We start from the raw sequence: 23661 nt of genomic DNA, 5'->3' as shown, positions 1-23661 counted from the left end.
AGAGATGCGGAGAGTGGTGGGAAAGTTATAATTAGCACCATGTGAAGAGGAGGAGGGGAGGAGTCTGGACAAGGGAGGGCTCAATGATTCCCGGTGGGGTTAACCCTAACCCTAACCCCTAGGTCTAACCCTAAACCCTAACCCTAACCCCTAGGTCTAACTCTAAACCCTAACCCCTAGGTCTAACCCTAAACCCTAACCCTAACCCCTAGGTCTAACCCTAAACCCTAACCCTAACCCCTAGGTCTAACTCTAAACCCTAACCCCTAGGTCTAACCCTAAACCCTAACCCTAACCCCTAGGTCTAACCCTAAACCCTAACCCCTAGGTCTAACCCTAAACCCTAACCCCTAGGTCTAACCCTAAACCCTAACCCCTAGGTCTAACCCTAAACCTAACCCTAACCCCTAGGTCTAACCCTAAACCCTAACCCTAACCCCTAGGTCTAACCCTAAACCCTAACCCTAACCCCTAGGTCTAACCCTAAACCCAAACCCTAACCCTAACCCCTAGGTCTAACCCTAAACCCTAACCCTAACCCCTAGGTCTAACTCTAAACCCTAACCCCTAGGTCTAAGCCTAAACCATAACCATAAACCTAACCCTAACCCCTAGGTCCAAGCCTAAACCATAACCCTAAACCTAACCCTAACCCATAGGTCTAACCCTAAACCATAACCCTAAACCTAACTCTAACCCTAAACCCTAATCCTAATCCCTAGGTCTAACCCTAAACCATAACCCTAAACCTAACCCTAACCCATAGGTCTAACCCTAAACCATAACCCTAAACCTAACCCTAACCCCTAGGTCTAACCCTAAACCCTAAACCTAACTTTAACCCTAAACCCTAACCCTTAAAACCAACAATAACCCTAAACCCAACACTAACCCTAATCCCTAAGCACTAACCCAAATCCCTAAATCCTAACCCTAGCCTTAACCCTAAACCTAACTCTAAAACTCTCCTGTCAGGTTAAGTCTTGCCTTAGCCACAGCAATACTGCGCTTCTACTCACACACCCACAATATATATGTGATTACATTGATGATACTCCACTACGTAATCACACAACTACATCATCATATGTTTCAGTTAAATGAGTTTTTGCATATGTTAACAAGTGAAAATGTAATTCAAATTCAATATAATATTAATGTACATGTGCTCTACAAGTCAAAAACCGTATTCAGGCAGTGCACTATAGCCAGACAGGCAGTTAGACAGATTACCTCTGGCACTGACAGCACAGACAACAGACAGACAGTTAGACAGACAGACAGAGCACTTCCATCACAGACAGCACAGACAGGACAGATAGGACAGACAGGCAGGTCTGAGAGGGGCAACATTAGAATACCGTGAAATGCGTGTGGGAATGAGGGTTAGTTAAAGTCAGTACAGACGTCATGTTGTCGCCCTGCTGGGCGTTCTGTGGGTTTCTGCATGACATCTGAACAGCTAATATCTCCAACATGTGCAGATGAACTTAAAGACCTCAAACTCACAGCAGCATGTCGCTCATTTCTGACGTACGACTCTCTGAAGCTCATGAAGAAAGTCCTTGTGAAAGTCCAGTTTCTCAGAGTTCTTTCTGTTTTGTATTTGATCCTAAAGCCAATTTAACTGAAACCAGGGTCTTCAATGGCAAAATGAAGACACACACACACACACGTTTCTACTCTAATGGCTCGTGTGTATCACCTAATCAGCCTAACACAGCTCAGCTCCTACATGTCACTACCATGTTAGTGCGACTGTTAGTAATGTCACGACCCTGTCAGTGTGACTGTGTTAATAATACTAAACATCTAGTCTGTAGTGGTCCTGGACCTGAACAGTGACAGCAGAGGATCTGTGTTTATAGAGGATTTATGTCCCTTCACGTCAGGCACCTCAGTGTGATCTGCGCCGTTAGTTACGAGCCAGACGATGGTACTGAGGAGACTAACGATTGCGAGTACTACCCAGCGCTCTGATCCTCAGACATCACCATGAAACACGTGGATCAGACACCTAAGCACAACAGCGCCTCAGATACTCAGCACATGGGCGTCTGATTACTGAGTGAAGTGCTTTCTGTTTGAGTGATGGTTCTCTCACAGGACACACACGAGGCCAAGAGAGAGTGGAAGCTATAACACTCAATAACACTCAGTGGTGAAGGTCCTGGACTACTAATTAGAAGGTTGCCAGTCCCACCACTGCCAAGCTGCCACTGTTCGGCCACTGAACAGCACCCTTAACCCTCAATTACTCAAGTTGTATTACATTACATAGCTGTAAGTCACTTTGGTTAAAAGTGTCAGATAAATAACACTCGTGTTTGCTCAAATCTGGAACAAGCACAGTGACACCACGACACCAGCAGGGAGGAATGTACGATGTTCAGGGCTCAGAGGTCAGCTCTCTCTCGCCCTACATACACTTTACATAATTCAGCATTTATGGAAACGCATGAGATTTTTTAACAAAGGCATGCATTCTTTCTGTGACTTTTGTAATAAACCCATCATAATCAAATGGGCCTTTAAGGACATTAGCAAATCTACAGAATAACATTAATAACAGTGTAATACACAAGCAAGGATATTGTCTGTATGGCTAAAAACTAATCTCAAAACTAAAACACTACTGCCACCGGCTGGTCATATGCAAAAAAAAAAAACACTACTGGAGAGAGAGAGAGAGAGGGGAAATGTTATAAAGATGATAATGTAATACTGTATCCTTCTGTACATCCTTCTGTGTTCAACGCCGTGGTGTTGGGGTCAGAGGCGCATCCACACGGTCGCTGGGCAGATAGCAGTATTGAGGACAGTCTCCTCTGCTCTGGGATGTGGGTCTGGCTCTGTCTCCTCTGCTCTGGGATGTGGGTCTGCTTCCGACTCCCTCACAGGTACGCGAGTCACTCCAGTGTATGCCGACACTCACGCTACACAGATGACGCTGGATGTCCACGTCTAGCACCAGTGGCTTCACTCACATAGTAGCTTATTTGTTTGGTCTGGATATACAGGCTGTAATACTAGAACCAGCATGTCTGTCCTGACAGGGACCTGAGAGACAGAAGCTTGTTTTCGCTGTATGTTTTAGCATGTGTTACCGTGCAGCAGATCGTCATAGTAACCAGGGTAGTAGTTTAACAGGCCCTGTAGTTTCACCTTTTTAGAAAAGGGGTAAGAAATGGATGAAGAATCATTACAAAGGATTTGTGCTGTACGAGACTAAAATGAGGAAAACCTGCTCAATGTGAAAATCTCACGACATGTTCATGTCCCTGCAGTTCCATTACCAGGAGTTTTAAACCCAAGCCTAATCTAGATACTTACACCTGAGCTAATTTGGTCCTAAAGACCATCTGAACATGAGCACTGCGTGAACTCCAGCCAGGTCCACTGGAGCAGGTCTGCGTGAAGTCCAGTGTCAGACTGGCATGATCCCTACTGCTGTATTCTTGCTTTCTTTGTCTAGTATCACACGAGAAGCTTATGGACAAGCTCATGCTTAAGCTCTGACCCATGACCCCTGTGCTGACCTGTTTGGGCAGACTGCAGGCCCTCTTCCAGAAGACCCAGACGAGGTCAGAGAAGGGAAGGGTCAGTGTTCAAGGTTGCGTTTAGGGTCAGAAAAGGGAAGAGCTCGTCTTAAACACAAACATTATTCAGCTGTAATATTAAAAAGCATTTTATGACCATCCAATAACAGTGATGTCCTCACTGTTACACACACACACACACAAAATGTTAGACCTAGTGTTTATGTTGAATAGGTGTCAGACCAATCTAAAGCTTTTAATGTTTTTTGATGACTTTATTGGCTTCATATAAATCAAACAGCCTGAAATGTACATTAATTTTTAGGCTTTTGGGGGTAATGTGCAGAGCAGTGTCCCTGTAGCAGATACGATGGTCTCACGGTGGTCTCACGATGGTTTTGCATACGTGTGGGGTAGTGGGAGCTACCTCTGCAGGGCGTGGGCTCTCCTTAGTTCTGCAGGGCGTGGGCTCTCCTCATCAGGCGGTCAGTCAGAAGGGACTTTGGTCTTGCTGCTTCCCTTTCCACCAGGAGACACCTGGTGGAAGAACACTTACATATGAACACTCACCTCTTGACCAAACCCTTAAACAAACAATCACTTACATATGAACACTCACCTCTTGACCGAACCCTTAAACAAACAATCACTTACATATGAACACTCACCTCTTGACCGAACCCTTAAACAAACAATCACTTACATATGAACACTCACCTCTTGACCGAACCCTTAAACAAACAATCACTTACATATGAACACTCACCTCTTGACCGAACCCTTAAACAAACAATCACTTACATATGAACACTCACCTCTTGACCGAACCCTTAAACAAACAATCACTTACATATGAACACTCACCTCTTGACCGAACCCTTAAACAAACAATCACTTACATATGAACACTCACCTCTTGACCGAACCCTTAAACAAACAATCACTTACATATGAACACTCACCTCTTGACCGAACCCTTAAACAATCACTTACATATGAACACCCACCTCTTGACCGAACCCTTAAACAAACAATCACTTACATATGAACACCCACCTCTTGACCGAACCCTTAAACAAACAATCACTTACATATGAACACTCACCTCTTGACCGACCCTTAAACAAACAATCACTTACATATGAACACTCACCTCTTGACCAAACCCTTAAACAAACAATCACTTACATATGAACACCCACCTCTTGACCGAACCCTTAAACAAACAATCACTTACATATGAACACTCACCTCTTGACCGAACCCTTAAACAAACAATCACTTACATATGAACACTCACCTCTTGACCGAACCCTTAAACAAACAATCACTTACATATGAACACTCACCTCTTGACCGAACCCTTAAACAAACAATCACTTACATATGAACTCACCTCTTGACCGAACCCTTAAACAAACAATCACTTACATATGAACACTCACCTCTTGACCGAACCCTTAAACAAACAATCACTTACATATGAACACTCACCTCTTGACCGAACCCTTAAACAAACAATCACTTACATATGAACACTCACCTCTTGACCGAACCCTTAAACAAACAATCACTTACATATGAACACTCACCTCTTCACTGAACCCTTAAACAAACACATGAACACTCACCTCTTCACTGAACCCTTAAACAAACACATGAACACTCACCTCTTGACTGAACCCTCAAACAAACACTTACATATGAACTCTGACCTCTTCACTGAACACTTAAACAAACACTTACATATGCACACAAACTCTTCCACTGTCTACGTTCCCACTTTAGCCAGACTTTCAGTCCAACAGGATTCTGGACACTGAGCTATTTATTCTAGAGACGACAAAGAACTTCTGTAAGTCTCTCTGGACCAGGACGAGTGCCAGATGCTGTAAACGTAACGCAGAACACACAACCTACAGCAGACCTTCACAGGTGCCAGCTTGCACATTCCTGCTCCTCACCTGGAAAATCTCTGATGTTGTTTATCTTCTGACTTCATGGCAGCGTGGATGAGGAGCTGGTTGAAGATGTCCCTCTAAAACAGAGTCAACAGTTTCACAGAACACACAAGGAAATGTGTGAAGTTTCACCAAAAGCACAGAGTGCTCATGACTGTACAGTAGAGTCACTGTGACTGACCATCAAGTGATGTGTGTTACGAGACCTTGGGAGACATGCGGCATCCTTTACCGCGTGACTGACCTGTGCATCGCTGCCCCCTAGCGCCACAAAACGGTATCGCAGTGGTTTAAGGAGCTCCACGGTCCTGCTGTAGTTGCCTTGACCATATTCCACCAGTGCCTGACACATGGGCAAGCCCACCGTCGTTGCCAGCTGAAGCTCTTTGTTCTCTCCTGGCTCTCTGCGCAGAGGAGACCGTCACTCAGACCAGACCCTCGGACCACACAGGAAAGAGCCTCTGTACAGGCCATTACTAAATGTTGTACAGTAAAATGGTTCAAAGTGTTACAGATTAAAGTTATCGATGGAGTCTTTGTGCCATACTGTTAAAAATGGTAACATGGCATCTGTGAAATGTGAGTGAGGCCAGGTCTGTGCAAAAGTGTCTGGAAAAGAATTCTGAACTGTGTATTGATTACACAATTCCACACGTCACTTTACTGTGCAAAGGTGCATAAAATGTTCGTTATTTGGACAGAAACATGGCGAGGAGCAGCACAGAAACGAAGAGCAAACAAGGAGTCGTTCTCGGAGGAGGAGATTTCTGCAGGACGTTGCCGTGTTGCTTTTCTTCCCGTAAAACACACTGAGCTGGAAAAAAACTTTTGGTATCTGAGGTTATTTAGATAGTAAGCGTTTATTTACTCAAAAAATACACAAAACTTGAAAAGGGAAGTAACGTGATTAAGTCGAAGCAGTCACATGACAAAACGACCCAATCACAAAGCTCCACACGTGGCGCCGGGAACAGATAACGTCCACACCTGCTGTGGACCGCCCCAGAGCTCGGTAGACGCGAACCCCTGACCAGCGGTTTCAGTGGTCGGAGTTCTCCGATCCAGGTTTAAAAACAGCTTTTAGACTTGACCAAACAAACCGAACTTATGGATCACACAGACATGAGTCCAGAAAAAAGCTCTAGTGTGAATACGTCCAAACTCGCAGATATCTCACGTACGTCTCAGAGCCAGCCTGTGGGTTATAACGACAACCCTCCCCCCAGATTGTGCCCGTCGGGGTGTTGGCTCACCTGGCCAGCTCCCGCAGGCTGTCCAGAAGACGCTGGGTACCATGCATGTCCTTACACCCCTGCAACACCATGAGGAAGTGCAGGTCATTGAAGAGCAGGGTGTGGTCCTCCAAGTGAGACTCAGTTACACATAGCAGCTCCTGGTAGCGTTCCTTCACGCTCACGCCTGCCACGGGAACACACACACACACACAATGAAGATAATGGCTAGCTAAAATCCCTGCCTGGTGTAAGTGCCAAATGAATCTCTGCATCTGCCAGTGAAGCATTAGTGAGCAGCACTGGGTGTGTGTGATGTTTAGGTTAACGGCACTGCCCCACAGCCCTGATCACCCAATCAGCACTCACAGAGGTCACGTGTGTGTGTGTTTTAAGAGATGTCAGTGTGCCATGTCTCACCCTCCATTTCCAGCCTGTACAGCAGAGAGCAGGTATCCACTATATCCAGCATGGCCCCAGACTGCCGACAGCGGCGGAACACCTAGGACATCAGAACACGCCCGGGCATCACAACAGTCCGGGGTAACAGAACCCTCCGGGGCATCACAACAGTCCGGGGTAACAGAACCCTCCAGGACATCACAACAGTCCAGGGTAACAGAACCCTCCAGGACATCACCACAGTCCGGGGTAACAGAACCCTCCGGGGCATCACCACAGTCCGGGGTAACAGAACCCTCCGGGGCATCACCACAGTCCGGGGTAACAGAACCCTCCGGGGCATCACAACAGTCCGGGGTAACAGAACCCTCCGGGACATCACAACAGTCCGGGGTAACAGAACCCTCCGGGACATCACAACAGTCCGGGTAACAGAACCCTCCGGGGCATCACAACAGTCCGGGGTAACAGAACCCTCCGGGGCATCACCACAGTCCGGGGTAACAGAACCCTCCGGGGCATCACAACAGTCCGGGGTAACAGAACCCTCCGGGACATCACAACAGTCCGGGGTAACAGAACCCTCCGGGACATCACAACAGTCCGGGGTAACAGAACCCTCCGGGGCATCACAACAGTCCGGGGTAACAGAACCCTCCGGGACATCACAACAGTCCGGGGTAACAGAACCCTCCGGGGCATCACAACAGTCCGGGGTAACAGAACCCTCCGGGACATCACAACAGTCCGGGGTAACAGAACCCTCCGGGACATCACCACAGTCCGGGGTAACAGAACCCTCCGGGGCATCACCACAGTCCGGGGTAACAGAACCCTCCGGGGCATCACCACAGTCCGGGGTAACAGAACCCTCCGGGGCATCACCACAGTCCGGGGTAACAGAACCCTCCGGGGCATCACAACAGTCCGGGGTAACAGAACCCTCCGGGACATCACAACAGTCCGGGGTAACAGAACCCTCCGGGGCATCACAACAGTCCGGGGTAACAGAACCCTCCGGGACATCACAACAGTCCGGGATAACAGAACCCTCCGGGACATCACAACAGTCCGGGATAACAGAACCCTCCGGGACATCACAACAGTCCGGGGTAACAGAACCCTCCGGGACATCACAACAGTCCGGGGTAACAGAACCCTCCGGGACATCACAACAGTCCGGGATAACAGAACCCTCCGGGACATCACAACAGTCCGGGGTAACAGAACCCTCCGGGACATCACAACAGTCCGGGGTAACAGAACCCTCCGGGACATCACAACAGTCCGGGGTAACAGAACCCTCCGGGACATCACAACAGTCCGGGGTAACAGAACCCTCCGGGACATCACAACAGTCCGGGGTAACAGAACCCTCCGGGACATCACAACAGTCCGGGGTAACAGAACCCTCCAGGGTCTGAATGGACGCCACTTCCCAAGCAGTCATAAATGGCAGGTATTTCTAAAGAGCTGTGTGGGTAATTACTGGACTCCGTGTGAGTAAAGACCACTTCTACAGACACTCTGAGCTCATCTGGGGGATTTAGACAGTCGGAGCTCGTCGGGGGTATGTTGGAAGTTCTACAGGATCACTCACACTTAAGTTTATTTACACATTAAATCTCATAACAGGAACCCATCAGATTTATGAAGGTCAGGATCACTTTCATTTTAAAATAAGTACAGAACATTAAAAGTTAAACTCGCACAGGTCTGACTCCACTGTCACGGGTCTGATTCAACTCTCTCTGGTCTGACTCGGGTCTGACTCCACTCTCAGTCTGGATGGGCCACACCACACACAGACTGAAGAGCAGATTTCATGATCTGGTCACTCACCTGCTCGTCAAAGATTCTCAAAGCTTCTTCATACTCTCCCTGGAGACACACAAAGAATGCAGAACATCAGACACAATCATTCAAAATTGTCCAACTGTAATGCTCACATGAGACAGTAAAACATTTTTCTCCTGGCTGAGCTATGCTGAAATCTGATGATGTCTAGATGGCCACCACACACGTCCTGTGGCAGATACAGTCAGAGCACAGCCAGCCGGACTACAAGAGGTCCTTTTAAAAGATTTTACCTTCTCAATGTGACAGAGAGCCCAGTGCCAGTAATTATGACATGCCAACATGTCACACACCTTTAGAATGAAACACACACCACAAGTCAATACAACACGTGCAAGATGTTTTGAAACAAAACCGTGAAACGTGGTATGTGTGTGTTTAGCTCCGACGTGCTGACGGACCACCCAGTCCTTCTCTGTGGACGACATAAACTTCAGGCCCATCTCCACTTCTGCCTTCATCTCATAGACGTGAGCGAGCGAGTGGACAGACCAGCCATCCTGCCGGTTTAACGCGAGACCCTGGAAGAGGAGCACACAGCCAATCAGACGCAACCTGGAGATGCGCGCTCCCACTAGCAGTTATGCAAACACTCACATAATTAAGACTGTCAGGCTGAGTGACTAATATGATTTAGAAGAACGCGATTTTATTTACGTTATCAAAAACACTGTATTTATCATTTCAATAGTAGCGGTAATTCCTCCAGAATAGTGTCATCTCAAACAGCATCAGTAACTGCCTCATTCTTCTCTTTGGTTCACACAAGGCTGCATCAGGTTTGCTATACCAGGTCTGTTTGATGTGACTCCACACACTCTGTTAACAGATGGGGTTACTATGGACACCCAGGGCAGACAAACTCTTGCAGATACATTACAACACTTGACGCATCATATTAATCCATTTACTGGTTGCTCATATTATAGATTAGAGATGATTACCTCTTTTGCTACTTTCTCAGCTTGGTCGTAGAAACGAGTCTCAAGGAGGCCAAAGGAATACATGCCTTTAAGATAACTGAGGGTAAATGCAGGAGAACAGCTATAAGAAAGACGTTTCACAGTACACACACACACACACACGTACACACACACACACGTACACACACACGTACACGTACACACACATCCAGGGGAAGCAGGGACATGGTACCTGTACAGGGGCATGTGAGGTCTCCAGTGGGGCAGCACCCTAGCGACGGAGTCCCTCATCTGGGTCTGCTCCCCCAGGTAGAAGAGAGCATCGTGGGAGAGCTTGAGGGCGAGCATGTCTGTAGGATGCTCCACAAGAATGTCCTCCCACACAGAGGCAGCCTGGGGCAGAGCGCTGAAACACACAGCTTCAGCTCAGCCACCGTTTTACTCCTGAACGACTGAGGGAATAAAGTCTGATGGGAATGAATGCCGCTGCCTTCCTAAAGCAGGCGGTCAGAAATATCGCAATCACTCTGCATCTCCACATAAATATGGGGAATATATTAAAAACGTCAATACAAGTCTCTTCAGTATTATTGTAATAACCACCTGGTCACCTGAAGCATGAGGGGAAATTTTAAAATGTCATGAGAACATGATTCACACATTTATCTTCTGATTCTTCTACAATAAATGAATAATTGTCTGTCTTCTTTCATTATATTCACACTCATACCACTCCACAAAACTACAGGAATGAGGCTGTAGTTCTGTAATCGAGGGTCTGTGTCTCACACACATACAGATTTGTTCAACCATTTTATTCTCTGAGAACTTTTCCACGTGAGCTGAGGGGTGACACTTCTGCCCTACTCTGGCCAGAAGAGCAGGGGGAACTCTGGGTAGTGCTGGCGTGACTGTGGTTTTGTGATCCACAGCAGTGGCACAAAGCTTCATCTATGTTCACTCCTCTTAAAATGCAGAAGATCAAGACTTCAGGACAGGGAAGTGATGTAGAGTGTGTTCTGTGCAGTGGGGACATCGAGACATTTCTCACCCCCTGGAGAAGAGCTCCACAGCCTGGACGTGCTGCCTTTCCCTGGACGTGAGCTCCTGGGCATCTGCCAGCTTCATCAACCTCCTCACCGCATTCGCCAGCTTCTCATCACGCAGCACAGAACTGCCAGTGCCCACCAGCTGCAGCCCGGTACTGATCACGTGACCCATCACTACAGCACGCAGAGCAGAGACACGTGAGACATCACTACAGCACACAGAGCAGAGACACGTGAGACATCACTACAGCACACAGAGCAGAGACACGTGAGACATCACTACAGCACACAGAGCAGAGACACGTGAGACATCACTACAGCACACAGAGACACGTGAGACATCACTACAGCACACAGAGCAGAGACAAGTGAGACATCACTACAGCAGAGTATTCACACTTTCTGCATTATACCATGATACCTTCACGTGCATTAAGGATGTTACATGCAAAGTAACATTTCAGTGAAACTTCACCAAGGTTTACAACATCAAGACTCTTCAAAGGTTCATGTCACGTGTCACTCTCAGTCTGGAGAATCAACAGAGCGTCTGCAGGAGAGCCATGTTCCCGACATGCCTGATAAGGTCTGATGATAAAGTGGCTCTGAGCAATATCCACATACCAAAGTTCGGGTCAGCTGTTTGAAGTTTTGCCATGCACCGTTCGATTCCTCCTAGCGTCTCGTCATTACGCCACGTTACATACTGGACGCAGAGACAGGGGGACAGCGTCACACACTCGCATACTCTCACAAACTAAAATCCGATCTGCATGCATTTTCTGCCCACGCATCTCTGACCTTGGGAGATTGCGTAATCCTTTACGACTGACGTATAATAAAGATGTCGTACCTTTCATAGTCTCATCACGTGACATTTTCCAAGCAACCACGACAATTATAAAGTGTTTAACTCTTGTCTGTTCGTCTGGATAACTATTTCCGTCGTGTCGTAATAACTGATTCCCTGTGGAAGTAGATTGGGCGGGGCAGTAGATGGGGCAGTAGATGGGTCAGGGCAGCAGATGAGGCAATAGATGGGTCAGGGCAGTAGATGGGTCAGTAGATGGGTCAGGGCAGTAGATGGGTCAGGGCAGTAGATGGGGCAGGGCAGTAGATGGGGCAGGGTAGTAAATGGGACAATAGATGGGTCAGGGCAGTAGATGGGGCAGGGTAGTAGATGGGGCAATAGATGGGTCAGGGCAGTAGATGGGGCAGTAGATGGGTCAGGGCAGTAGATGGGGCAGGGCAGTAGATGGGGCAGTAGATGGGTCAGGGTAGTAGATGGGGTTGGGCTCCTGCTGGGCGCTGACAGGCTCAGCTCCGTCTTACGCTTTTCGGCTGAAGTCACGTCGCTACCTGAGTGAGTGTGGCGTCGTACAACTTGCAGGCTTCATTACTGGTCGTAGACAGACCGAGACCTTCCGCCCGCCAAGCCTGGAAACAAACAAACAAACAAACAAACAAAAACAAACAAAAGCACGCACCTGATCAGCTCTGGCAGACATGGCCTTATCTTTCCGTTTTGCTTCATGGTATTTACCCCCATGGCTAGGTGTTTGAGGTGTTTAACTCATTTCCGCTCCGACAGTAAACGGCGCAGATTCACGGACCCCGTGTGACACACGAGACAAGTCAGCAAAACCTCGAGCTACGTTACCCATCTTAAAACGACACGAAACAAAACGACTACACCCTCCCCACCACGTTACGGAGTGACCGTGTCCTTACCTGACAGTCTCTGAAACCAGCAGGAATCATCGCAGAACAGTTTCTGTACCACCCGGAGAGTCCAAACTACCAAGAGCGGACAGAAAACTAAGCAACTTTAAGCGAAGAGAGTTGGAAAACCAGAAACGGAGTCCGTGTATGTGGGGTGGAGTCGATTCACACGAGTCGAATCCCAAACTCCCAAGAGAATCTCTGTGTCAACGTGACATTACCAAGCAAGTCACATTGTTGTTGAGGCACTTGATAAATAAACCCAAAATGGAAACCCAAAACAAAATCAAAATCAAAATGAGGAACAAAAGCTTGTTTTATTACCTTTAAACGTACAGCCCATATATTCCATATGCAAATTAGCTACTGGAAGCGTTCACGCGTGTCGAGTTGACAGCTACAAGTTTACAAATTAGGCTCCATTTTTACATAGTAAATTTTCACACGTGTTAATAAATACCAATAAACTCTGTAAAACATTTTACAGTCTAAACAACTAGTCATAAACTGTAACTTTTAATTCACATTATCTTTACTTACATTGAAATTTAAAAAAAATTTCTGTTCACCTTTACAGCTTAATGATGACCAAGCTGATATGTAGTTTGGCGAAAAAAGTGTCCACGCTGATGAACATTGACTGCTCTGAGTGTCCTGTGTTGCATATTAGTGGTCTGTTTGCCCACTCATATGTCATACAAATATACTTCTATAAAATAAAAATAACAGCCTCAGAAATGGTGAATTACCCTGTGAACAAACAGCCCACATGACCAGTGCAAAGCAATTAGTTTACTGTTTCTGTGCCAGTGGCTGACAGTAGTGTGGGTCTGATAGTAGTGTGGGTCTGAGTTGCACATTTCACTGGTTCACCCCTTTGCTTTTTAGCAGTCCAGGAGATGATGGCGAACCAGACCATCAAATCAGACATGACAGAGGCAAACGATATCCTGACAATGTTGGACTGTCCACAGTCTGATGGGACATTTTTAATTATCCCAGTTTTTTCCCTCCTAAACTGTCCTGATTGAGAAGATCTACCTGACAGTCCAGCTTCCGGAAACTGTAGTGTGACAATAAGAAATTCACTCCTGGTGTGATTGTAAACAGTCCAGTGGGAATAAAAAGAGAAAAAACTCAAAGCAGAGTCCAGAGTCATCACCAGGCTGTGATGGGGGCCCGTCTTATGTACAGTGCTGGAGAAGCCTGTGTGTAACACGTACAATACAGGGGAAGCCTGTGTGTAACACGTACAATACAGGGGAAGCCTGTGTGTAACACGTACAATACAGGGGAAGCCTGTGTGTAACACGCACAATACAGAGGAAGCCTGTGTGTAACACGCACAATACAGAGGAAGCCTGTGTGTAACACGCACAATACAGAGGAAGCCTGTGTGTAACACGCACAATACAGAGGAAGCCTGTGTGTAACACGCACAATACAGGGGAAGCCTGTGTGTAACACGTACAATACAGGGGAAGCCTGTGTGTAACATGCACAATACAGGGGAAGCCTGTGTGTAACATGCACAATACAGGGGAAGCCTGTGTGTAACACGTACAATACAGGGGAAGCCTGTGTGTAACACGTACAATACAGGGGAAGCCTGTGTGTACTCTTAACGGATGTACAATACAGGAGAAGCGTGTGTGTACTCTTAACGGATGTACAATACAGGAGAAGCGTGTGTGTACTCTTAACGGATGTACAATACAGGAGAAGCGTGTGTGTACTCTTAACGGATATTCTTCTCGTCCTGATGTGAGGTTTTCAGACATGTCAGAGTTCTTCCCACCTTTACTAAAAGACCTGGAGACTCTGTATTAGCTCAGTGGAAATAACGCATTACATGCTTCCAGTAAAACTATAATAATAAATGCATGATTTAAACATCTGTAGCCAGATTCATCGACTATTACAGCTCAACTGCAGCAGAGCATGAGAACTGTAACAAGCTTTCATCACCTTATCTTAAAGGCTGACCCACTGAATTATGGGCAAGTGTGATTAGGGAGACTATAGCTATTGGCTGTTACTACTGTCAGTCAGTAGTCACGGAAGAAAAGCACACTGGGAAACTGAGTCCAGAGTCCTCTCTCTATTTTCCCAGTTCTCACATAACAAGCACTCAGCAGAATATTAGAAAACTGTGGCTAATACAGGTTGTTTTTCAAACGTCTCTTCGATGGTCAGATTTCCCTGACAATTCCCTTTCTGAATCCAAAAACAGCTGACACCAGACAAATCCAGTCTCCAAGGTGGACGTGTGCTTCCCACTGCACCGCCCACGTGGAGAAAAGGTCTCGGATGTGGGTGGAGCAGAGCTACGGGCAGGTGGAGTCAGGAGTCCTGGTGAACACCCGCAGCATGGAGGTGGACTGTGCTGGTGCAGCTAAACCCAGTTTAGGCTGAAGCCTTTGGAGAGCATGACGGCCTCCAGATCTCGGTCCTCCTCCCTCTCCTGCAATCTCTGCTCCTCCAGGAGTGCAACCAGAGAGTCACGCTGCTCCACCACCTCCAACATCTCATTCAGAATCCGCTTCTCCTCTGCCAGCTCTGTGGACGTCTTCAGGTGGTCTGTAGGGACATGGAGTGGAGAGAGAGAGAGAGAGAAGAAACATCCTGATATGGAAACAATGACACCAAGTTGAAGGATAAGAGAGAGAGAGACAGAGAGAGTGACAGATACCGTCAACAGCCATGCGCTCCCGGAGATCCTGTTGTAAGCGACTCTGTCTGTCCTCCAGCTCCAGCTCACGGGCGCTGTGGAGAGAAGATGATGGGGGACAAACCAGAAACATCACCCACAGAGGATCTCACACACTTAATACACAAGCTGGTGGTGGAATGTGTGTGTGCGTGTGTATGCTCACAAGCTAGTGGTGGAGTGTGTGTGTGTACTCACAAGCTAGTGGTGGAGTGTGTGTGTGTGTACTCACAAGCTAGTGGTGGAGTGTGTGTGTGTGTACTCACAAGCTAGTGGTGGAGTGTGTGTGTGTGTACTCACAAGCTAGTGGTGGAGTGTGTGTGTGTGTACTCACAAGCTAGTGGTGGAGTGTGTGTGTGTGTACTCACAAGCTAGTGGTGGAGTGTGTGTGTGTGTACTCACAAGCTAGTGGTGGAGTGTGTGTGTGTGTACTCACAAGCTAGTGGTGGAGTGTGTGTGTGTACTCACAAGCTAGTGGTGGAGTGTGTGTGTACTCACAAGCTAGTGGTGGAGTGTGTGTATGCTCACAAGCTAGTGGTGGAGTGTGTGTATGCTCACAAGCTAGTGGTGGAGTGTGTGTATGCTCACAAGCTAGTGGTGGAGTGTGTGTGTGTATACTCACAAGATCATCAGCTCAGACTCGTAGCGCACCAGAGCGTTCTTCTCCTGCACCAGTTTAAACCACTCCTGCATCAACTGGGGGTCATCCTTCTTCCCTAGTCCTACAGCACACGAGGAACGCAAGAGTGAACACACACATCTGACTGACACACACACACACACACACACACACACACACACACACCGCTAGCTGCGAACACACACATCTGACACACACAAACACACCCACACAGCTAGCCTCAAACACACACTTCTGACACACACATCCACACAGCCAATGCAACAACAGCCAAGCCAGGGTGTTTTCTGTCAGGGGCTTCTAGGGTGGAGAGGGTGGGGTGGAGGGTGGGGTGGAGGGTGGGGTTGGGACTGGAGTAAGACCCCTGAATCAGATCCGACCCTGGCTGTGCAGAGATGGCGTGGAGACCTAGGTTGTGATTTTCAAATGCACATTAGATGCCGTAAGTGAGATCAGACTGGACTGGCGATGATCACACATCACATTTCTGCCAAAGATCCACATAAAGAAGATTAAGTCACATCACCACGGAAAATGCACTTTACTGTTGACTCCGCTCCAGCCTCCAGAAGCTCGTATTCACTCAACTGTAACCTAGTAACCAACACCTGCCCTGCAGGCTGGGAGAATGACCCCCGTTCTTGATCTACTGGGACAGTCAGAGGTGCCCCTGCAGGGGTAAAGAGTAGAGTGTCACCCCGCACTGATGTCCATGACCAGGTCAGATCTGCTCATTTACTACAAGTCAGTCCATGCTGACTCAGTGCTAAACACCTGGGATGTAGCATCTCTCTCACACACACACAGATACACACACACACACACACACACACACACACACAGACACACAGACACACACAGACACACACACAGACACACAGACACAGACACACAGATACACACACAGACACAGATACACACAGACACAGATACACACAGACACAGATACACACACACACACACACACACAGACACAGATACACACACAGACACAGATACACACACACACACACACACAGATACACACACACACACACACACACACAGATAAACACACACACACACACACACAGATAAACACACACACACACACACAGATAAACACACACACACACACACACACAGATAAACACACAGATAAACACACACACACACACACACACACACACGTCAGTGGACTTTTGTCAGCGAGCCGTCCTGCGGCTGACAGAATGGATGGAGGCCCTCAACACAAACATGAAACACAGACACCAAACAGCTGAACCCAAAGAACACAGACAAGCAAAGATCCTCAGACACAAAACACAGCGTGAGGAAGATGGAGAGAAAGAGAGCGCGACAGAATGAGAGCGAAAGTGACCGAGAGAACAAGAGACAATGGACAAAAATAGTAGCAACAGCAGGTTTCGCTCCGCCTCTCCTGACCTCAGTCCTTCTCCATGCCCCGCCTCCCTGACCTCAGCTCCTCCCTCAGAGCAGAAGCATAGACACTATACAACCACACCGACGCCTGGGGCCCGTGGGAGCGCACACACGCGCATTCACGCGCACATTCACGCACACACACATTCATGCACACACACACACATACGCACACACATTCACGCGCACATTCATGCACGCACGCACGCACATTCACGCACGCACACGCACATTCACGCACGCACACACGCATGCACATTCACGCACACACAGTTAAATGAGGTTACAGGAAACACAGGACAGACGTGAGGGCGATGACACACACACACACACACACACACACACACACACACACATGCGCGCACACCCACATGCTAGTGACCACACACACACCCTGAGAATCTAGAGGGCAAACTCACTGGATGCAGGGAAGGAGAAAAACTCCTGGTAGTTGGGGGAGAGGGGTCGTCATGGTAACGGGCAGGCGGGGTGGGGCGGGGGCGGGGCCAGGCGACCATGGTAAGGAGGCTGGCCGACGACAGTGAGGCGGGTTTACATTACCTTCAGGGGAACAGCATGGGCAGAAGGACAGAGTTCTCCAACACGGGGTCCCAACATAGCGCTCAACTTCCATAATACAACGAGAGAGAGAGAGAGAGAGAGAGGGAGAGGGAGAGAGAGAGGGAGGGAGAGAGAGAGGGAGAGGGAGAAGGAGATGGAGAGGGAGAGAGAGAAGGAGAGAGAGAGGGAAAGAGGGAGAGAGAGAGAGAGGGAGGGAGAGAGAGAGAGAGAGAGAGAGGGAGAGAGCAAGAGAGAGAGGGGGGAGAGCGAAAGAGTGAGAGAGAGAGAGAGAGAGAGAGAAAGAGAGGGAGAGAGAGAGAGAGAGAGAGAGAGAGAGGGAGAGAGAGAGAGAGAGGGAAAGAGGGAGAGAGAGAGAGGGGGGAGAGCGAAAGAGTGAGAGAGAGAGGGAGAGAGTGAGAGAGAGAGAGAGAGAGAGAGAGAGTGCGAGTGGTGTGATGAAAGAAAGGTGGTGCAGCAGAGGAAACAGAAAAAAGAGTGAATGTGAAGGAGGGAGAGAAACGTGAGGAGAAAAATCAAAAAAGCGAAGGAACTGTGAGAAGAAACTCAAAGCAGCAATGTAGGGTGCACGAGAGAGAGAGAGGGATAGCGTATGAGAGAGAGAGAGGGATAGAGAGAGAATGAGAGAGAGAGAGAGGGATAGCCATATGAGAGAGAGAGAGAGGGATAGCCATATGAGAGAGAGAGAGAGAGAGAGAGAGAGAGAGAGAGAGAGAGAGAGAGAGAGAGGGAGGGATAGCATATGAGAGAGAGAGAGAGAGAGAGAGAGAGTGCACGAAGGAGATTAAGAGCTTCAAAAACCATGGAGGTAAATAATAACAACACAGTGCCAGTTTGAACTTTTCTGCTGTAGGAGGACATCACTGTCCTCTCAGAAGAGACACAACACCACAGATGCAGGAAACACCAAACAAACAAGATGTAGATGCAGATGTAACGGGACTGACGTCACGTGAAAGCATGATGATCCTGTCCAGCCGGGTCTGTGCATGGCTGTGTGTGTGTGTGTGTGTGTGTGTGTGTGTGTGTGTGTGTGTGTGTGCGCGTACGTGTGCGCGTGTGTGTGTGTGTGAGAGAGAGAGTGTGAGAGAGAGAGAGAGAGAGAGAGAAGCAGTATGGTGTGTGTGTGTGTGTGTGTGAGGGTTGTAGCTACCAGACCAAAACACCAACAAGAAAAAAGAAAACAAACTCAAAAGATCAATGAGATGATGGAAACATGAGTGGCAGTGATGGTCCTGATGCAAGAGGTAACCATGGCAACAACAGGCAGCTGAGTGCAGGACACATGACCTCACATGACCCCGTGAGACAACACTGAGATGGTTCACAACAGCTGAGTGTCCAGGGGCAGGAAGAAAGATGGACTGCATCAAGGAACCATCACCAAGAGCGTCCAAACACTGGACAGCGTTGTGTACTCTGAGCTGGAATTATCACTAAGGGTGTCCGGACACACTGTGCCTCCCGCAAGGACTATGGAATGGAACAGCACACCACAATCCAGTATAATCCAGCACTGTACCTTTTACTGTAACAATAACGTAGCCAAACCCAACCTCGTCAAAGCAGAGACGTTTTGATTTGCAGTTGCAGGAGCTGGATAATGTAAATATAGGAGCTCTCCCAGATTCCCTGAAAGAATGACTTCCTCTACAGACTGTCTTCCACGGCAGCGTTGTGCCAGGTCCCTGCTCCCGTTAGGGCCATTAGGCTAAAGCACCTGCTATTATAGTGCAGAGTCGCACATATGCATATTCATATATGCAGATGAGCCCCACAGGGACCACCACAGAAACAACTGAGCAAAGTCCCAACCCTCCACAGAATGAAAGAAGTGAAGGTTTCAGAGCAGAACCTGGACAATTCAGCAGTAGATCCCACAGCACATCCAGGGTTCTACCCCTGAACAGGTACGACAGCCTGAGAGGATAACTGCATTTTAGAACCTTTCAGAAGTGCTACAGTTGTCTAGGAGACCAGGAGAAACAGGGCATGACAGGACTGGCAATGATGGAGAATGAAAATCCGCACTGGGATGTGGCCTACACTGCTGTCAAAGCTGGAGCAGGACGAGGCAGACAGCCTCAATCCCATTACCCTTCACACAACTAAAACACAGTTTACTCTATTCTGAGATTATGGCGGGTTAGAGATTGTACTGTTACTGTAAAACACTGTATGAAACACAGGATGACTGACGCACACATTTCACACATGGCGAGAGCAGCAACTACGAAGACAGGACAGTAGCTTAGTGGTGAAGGTACTTGACTAGTAATCAGAAGGTTGCTGGTTCAAGTCCCACCACTGCCTGATTACCACTGTTGGGTCCCTGAGCAAGTTGTTCTCAGTCATAATAATTGTAAGTCTTGTTTATCCAATAAAAAAAATAATTAAAGGTTTGTGAGCACCACACAAGCTTTGAGGAACTTTGCTGAAAGAAAACACATTAGTGGGTAAGTCTATCAGACTAGTCGGGCTCTGGAGATTAAGGCATTTGGAGCAGCATGCTATCTCATGACTACAGCAGAACTCAACTGAAGTCTGAACAGAAAGACCAATAAGACTGAACCACAGCTCAGTCAACAACACAGCACACAACTTTTAACTACACACACAGATGGTTTGATCTAACTCAGGAAAGTACCACTGATTAATCCATGACCTACGTCTACCTGTAGGTATGTGCTTGTGTGTTGTGTGTTGACAAAATTGGCACACCACCAACTGATTGCCATTAAAGTGATCCAAACTAAATCTAATGGGACTGTGTAAAGTTCTACTTTGAGGTATATTACACTGAGTCATGAGTCAGGGGGAGGGGCTGGGTGAGGGGGAGGGGCTGGGTGAGGGGGGAGGGGCGGGGCTTGGGGGATGGGGAACCTACAGTAAGTACAGGGGGAAACCAGAGGTTAGTCAGCGTTGTTTTAGGTAGGTTCTAGCAACAGGTTTGAAATACATACCGCCCAGATGCAAGTCCAGGATCTCAGTGTAATTAGACTCGCCCCAATAGTCTACAACGAGGATATTAAAGAAATGTTACTGTACACACGGGCACAGCCAGACAAAACACAGCAAGATGTTTTAAACATAAAAATAAAGGTCATGCATGTGCTGGCACTTAAACCCCACAACCCCGTCACCCCCCAAACACACACACACTCACAACAGCATGTTGCATCGTCTTCACATACATGGGTTAAATGCAGACTGTGTGTGGGAATGACAGCAGCCAAAGATTTACTGCACAGCTCTGACACTGGCTTAGAGTTCTGGGTGCGTCCACCACAGCTCGGACAGAAACTGCTGTGGGAATAGGTCTGAGGAACCCGCAACACTGAAGTCTAAAACCCAACATCTGCTCAGCACGGGATTTCCGTGGCAACCCTTCTGTACAGGGTACTGGACTCTAAACGCAGAAAACGCATTCAGCTCTGCCGGTGAGAGGGCACAGAAATCGATGATACACACAGCACACGCATGCAGCTACAACAGACGAGAGCAGGAGAGTAGATGACAGAACGTGACAGACGATGACTGAACACCTACTACCCCCACGGCCGAGTACCTGATCGACCTTTAACCCTAGCAGCTCTACCCAGCCCTTGAAGAGAGTGAGGACAGAGAGGTTCAGGGTTAGACACACAGCACCGGGGGCGTGACTGGGCACAGACCAAACCAATCTACCCTCATCAACAATGACACTTAAACATCACTTCAGTGTCCTTCAGTCTTATCCCACGTGAAATACTCAGACATGACTAATAAAGCAGGCCCCCTGAAGCTTACATGACAATCGCTAAAGAAAATGTCTACATTTGAGCTACTGTACAGTGACCACGTCCTCGAAAGTCCCTGGTCATTCACTTCTCAAACATGCGGTGAGTGTGACGATAAAGAATGAGAAAAGACTCAGTGAGATTTCAAACTCTCCTCGGCATGCTGCACACGGGAGACGTCCGTGGACGCAGGAGCTCGAGTGAGCTCAATGTCTTACAGACACCATTTCACAACATCACACACGATTCGACAGCCTGCTTCTTGTGAGCTGTGCCTTAAAACAAATATACCATGAGCATTATAACCTGTGTCTTAAATAAATATACCACAAACATTATAACCGGACACAACCCAACACTTTAGCAAAAGCCACATGAGTTTATGTCCAAGCACAGCGAGTGAACAGAAACAAACGAATGTAGATGCAACAGAATGAATGTTTTCATTTCAAGATTCTGCCCACATGGACATCAGCAGCCTCGCCCACCGTCTGCTGGAAGTCCACACAAACTCCCCTCCGAGTGATCGGACGTACGGCAATAGCGACGCAGAGGCGAGGAGAGAGATACCTGCTTCTCCACGCAGAGCCTTCTCCACAGCCACTCCTCTCTCCTCCAGATGGCGCTGTTTCTCCTCCACCTGCTCAAGCTGTCTCTGAATGATCTGGGAGATAGAGACGGTCCCATCAGTGAGATGGTAGCTGATATAGCTATGCCATGATCAGGTCTCACCTGAGCTGCCACTAATGCTGGTGTGAGCCCTGTCGGTAAGGCCGGTCTCACCTGAGGTCTGTCAGAAAGGCCGCTCTCACCTGAGCCCTGTCGGTAAGGCCGGTCTCACCTGAGCCCTGTCGGTAAGGCCGGTCTCACCTGAGCCCTGTCGGTAAGGCCGGTCTCACCTGAGGTCTGTCAGAAAGGCCGCTCTCACCTGAGCCCTGTCGGTAAGGCCGGTCTCACCTGAGGTCTGTCAGAAAGGCCGCTCTCACCTGAGCCCTGTCGGTAAGGCCGGTCTCACCTGAGCCCTGTCGGTAAGGCCGGTCTCACCTGAGCCCTGTCGGTAAGGCCGGTCTCACCTGAGCCCTGTCGGTAAGGCCGGTCTCACCTGAGCCCTGTCGGTAAGGCCGGTCTCACCTGAGCCCTGTCAGAAAGGCCGCTCTCACCTGAGCCCTGTCGGTAAGGCCGGTCTCACCTGAGCTCTGTCAGAAAGGCCGCTCTCACCTGAGCCCTGTCGGTAAGGCCGGTCTCACCTGAGCCCTGTCGGTAAGGCCGGTCTCACCTGAGCCCTGTCGGTAAGGCCGGTCTCACCTGAGCCCTGTCGGTAAGGCCGGTCTCACCTGAGCCCTGTCGGTAAGGCCGGTCTCACCTGAGCTCTGTCAGAAAGGCCGCTCTCACCTGAGCCCTGTCGGTAAGGCCGGTCTCACCTGAGCTCTGTCAGAAAGGCCGCTCTCACCTGAGCCCTGTCGGTAAGGCCGGTCTCACCTGAGCTCTGTCAGAAAGGCCGCTCTCACCTGAGCCCTGTCGGTAAGGCCGGTCTCACCTGAGCCCTGTCGGTAAGGCCGGTCTCACCTGAGCCCTGTCAGAAAGGCCGCTCTCACCTGAGCCCTGTCGGTAAGGCCGGTCTCACCTGAGCTCTGTCAGAAAGGCCGCTCTCACCTGAGCCCTGTCGGTAAGGCCGGTCTCACCTGAGCTCTGTCAGAAAGGCCGCTCTCACCTGAGCCCTGTCGGTAAGGCCGGTCTCACCTGAGCTCTGTGTAGTCTCTTCAGCTCCTCCTGCTTGGCCTGACGACGTGCGGCTTTCTGCACTCTGCGCGTTAGCTTAGCGTTCAGCTCCTCCTCCGTGTACATC

The 23661-nt window shown here is 48.6% G+C and overlaps 2 protein-coding genes across 15 annotated transcripts in view; both read right to left on the bottom strand.

Annotated features, from left to right (window-relative positions):
• Positions 1-3793: 3793 nt before the first annotated feature.
• On the bottom strand, positions 3794-12811 carry ttc38 (tetratricopeptide repeat domain 38). Of its 5 annotated transcripts, XM_027031673.2 has the most exons (14): positions 12695-12809; positions 12323-12400; positions 11588-11669; positions 10966-11137; positions 10147-10320; positions 9936-10011; positions 9393-9512; positions 9225-9284; positions 8977-9015; positions 7153-7234; positions 6754-6919; positions 5745-5904; positions 5504-5577; positions 3794-4076 (listed from the first exon to the last, which is right to left on the bottom strand). In XM_027031673.2, the coding sequence occupies exons 1-14, from the start codon at positions 12722-12724 to the stop codon at positions 3989-3991; spliced, it is 1401 nt and encodes a 466-aa protein (XP_026887474.2). In that variant the 5' UTR covers positions 12725-12809; the 3' UTR covers positions 3794-3988. The 5 variants fall into 5 exon arrangements, with proteins under 5 accessions (XP_026887474.2, XP_026887473.2, XP_026887477.2 ...); XM_027031672.2 differs by having other exon boundaries at positions 9225-9512; positions 12695-12810; XM_027031676.2 differs by lacking the exon at positions 7153-7234 and having other exon boundaries at positions 6754-6812; positions 9225-9512; positions 12695-12811.
• A 172-nt stretch (positions 12812-12983) lies between these two features.
• Positions 12984-23661, bottom strand: part of mical3a (microtubule associated monooxygenase, calponin and LIM domain containing 3a) — a 52790-nt gene continuing 42112 nt past the window's right edge. For 8 of the 10 annotated variants that reach the window (XM_035525166.1, XM_035525169.1, XM_035525167.1 and 5 more), the window contains 8 exons: positions 23556-23661; positions 22386-22479; positions 21605-21640; positions 21000-21050; positions 18019-18084; positions 16018-16117; positions 15378-15451; positions 12984-15265 (listed from right to left, as the gene is read on the bottom strand). The exon at positions 23556-23661 is cut by the window's right edge and continues 2 nt beyond it. In XM_035525166.1, coding sequence (XP_035381059.1) covers positions 15081-15265; positions 15378-15451; positions 16018-16117; positions 18019-18084; positions 21000-21050; positions 21605-21640; positions 22386-22479; positions 23556-23661 — 712 coding nt within the window. In that variant the 3' untranslated portion in view covers positions 12984-15080. The remainder of the gene's footprint in view (positions 15266-15377; positions 15452-16017; positions 16118-18018; positions 18085-20999; positions 21051-21604; positions 21641-22385; positions 22480-23555) is intronic. The other 2 variants (XM_035525174.1, XM_035525175.1) reach the window with 2 other exon arrangements.

Source organism: Electrophorus electricus, chromosome 4 (assembly GCF_013358815.1).
Source record: "Electrophorus electricus isolate fEleEle1 chromosome 4, fEleEle1.pri, whole genome shotgun sequence".
Lineage (NCBI taxonomy): Eukaryota > Metazoa > Chordata > Actinopteri > Gymnotiformes > Gymnotidae > Electrophorus > Electrophorus electricus.
The sequence above is the reverse complement of the archived record's forward strand: the minus strand, read 5'-3'. Positions and strand labels throughout refer to the sequence as shown.

Bases quoted from the DNA above. Each gene is read 5' to 3' on its own strand.
- ttc38 (XM_027031672.2), bottom strand. From the start codon at position 12,724: ATGATTCCTGCTGGTTTCAGAGACTGTCAG. The intron at 11,138-11,587 runs GTATGTGGATAT...TGCGTGCTGTAG, and splicing joins AACAGCTGACCCGAACTTTG to TGATGGGTCACGTGATCAGT. The intron at 10,321-10,965 runs GTGAGAAATGTC...TGTGTGTTTCAG, and splicing joins GTGGAGCTCTTCTCCAGGGG to CGCTCTGCCCCAGGCTGCCT.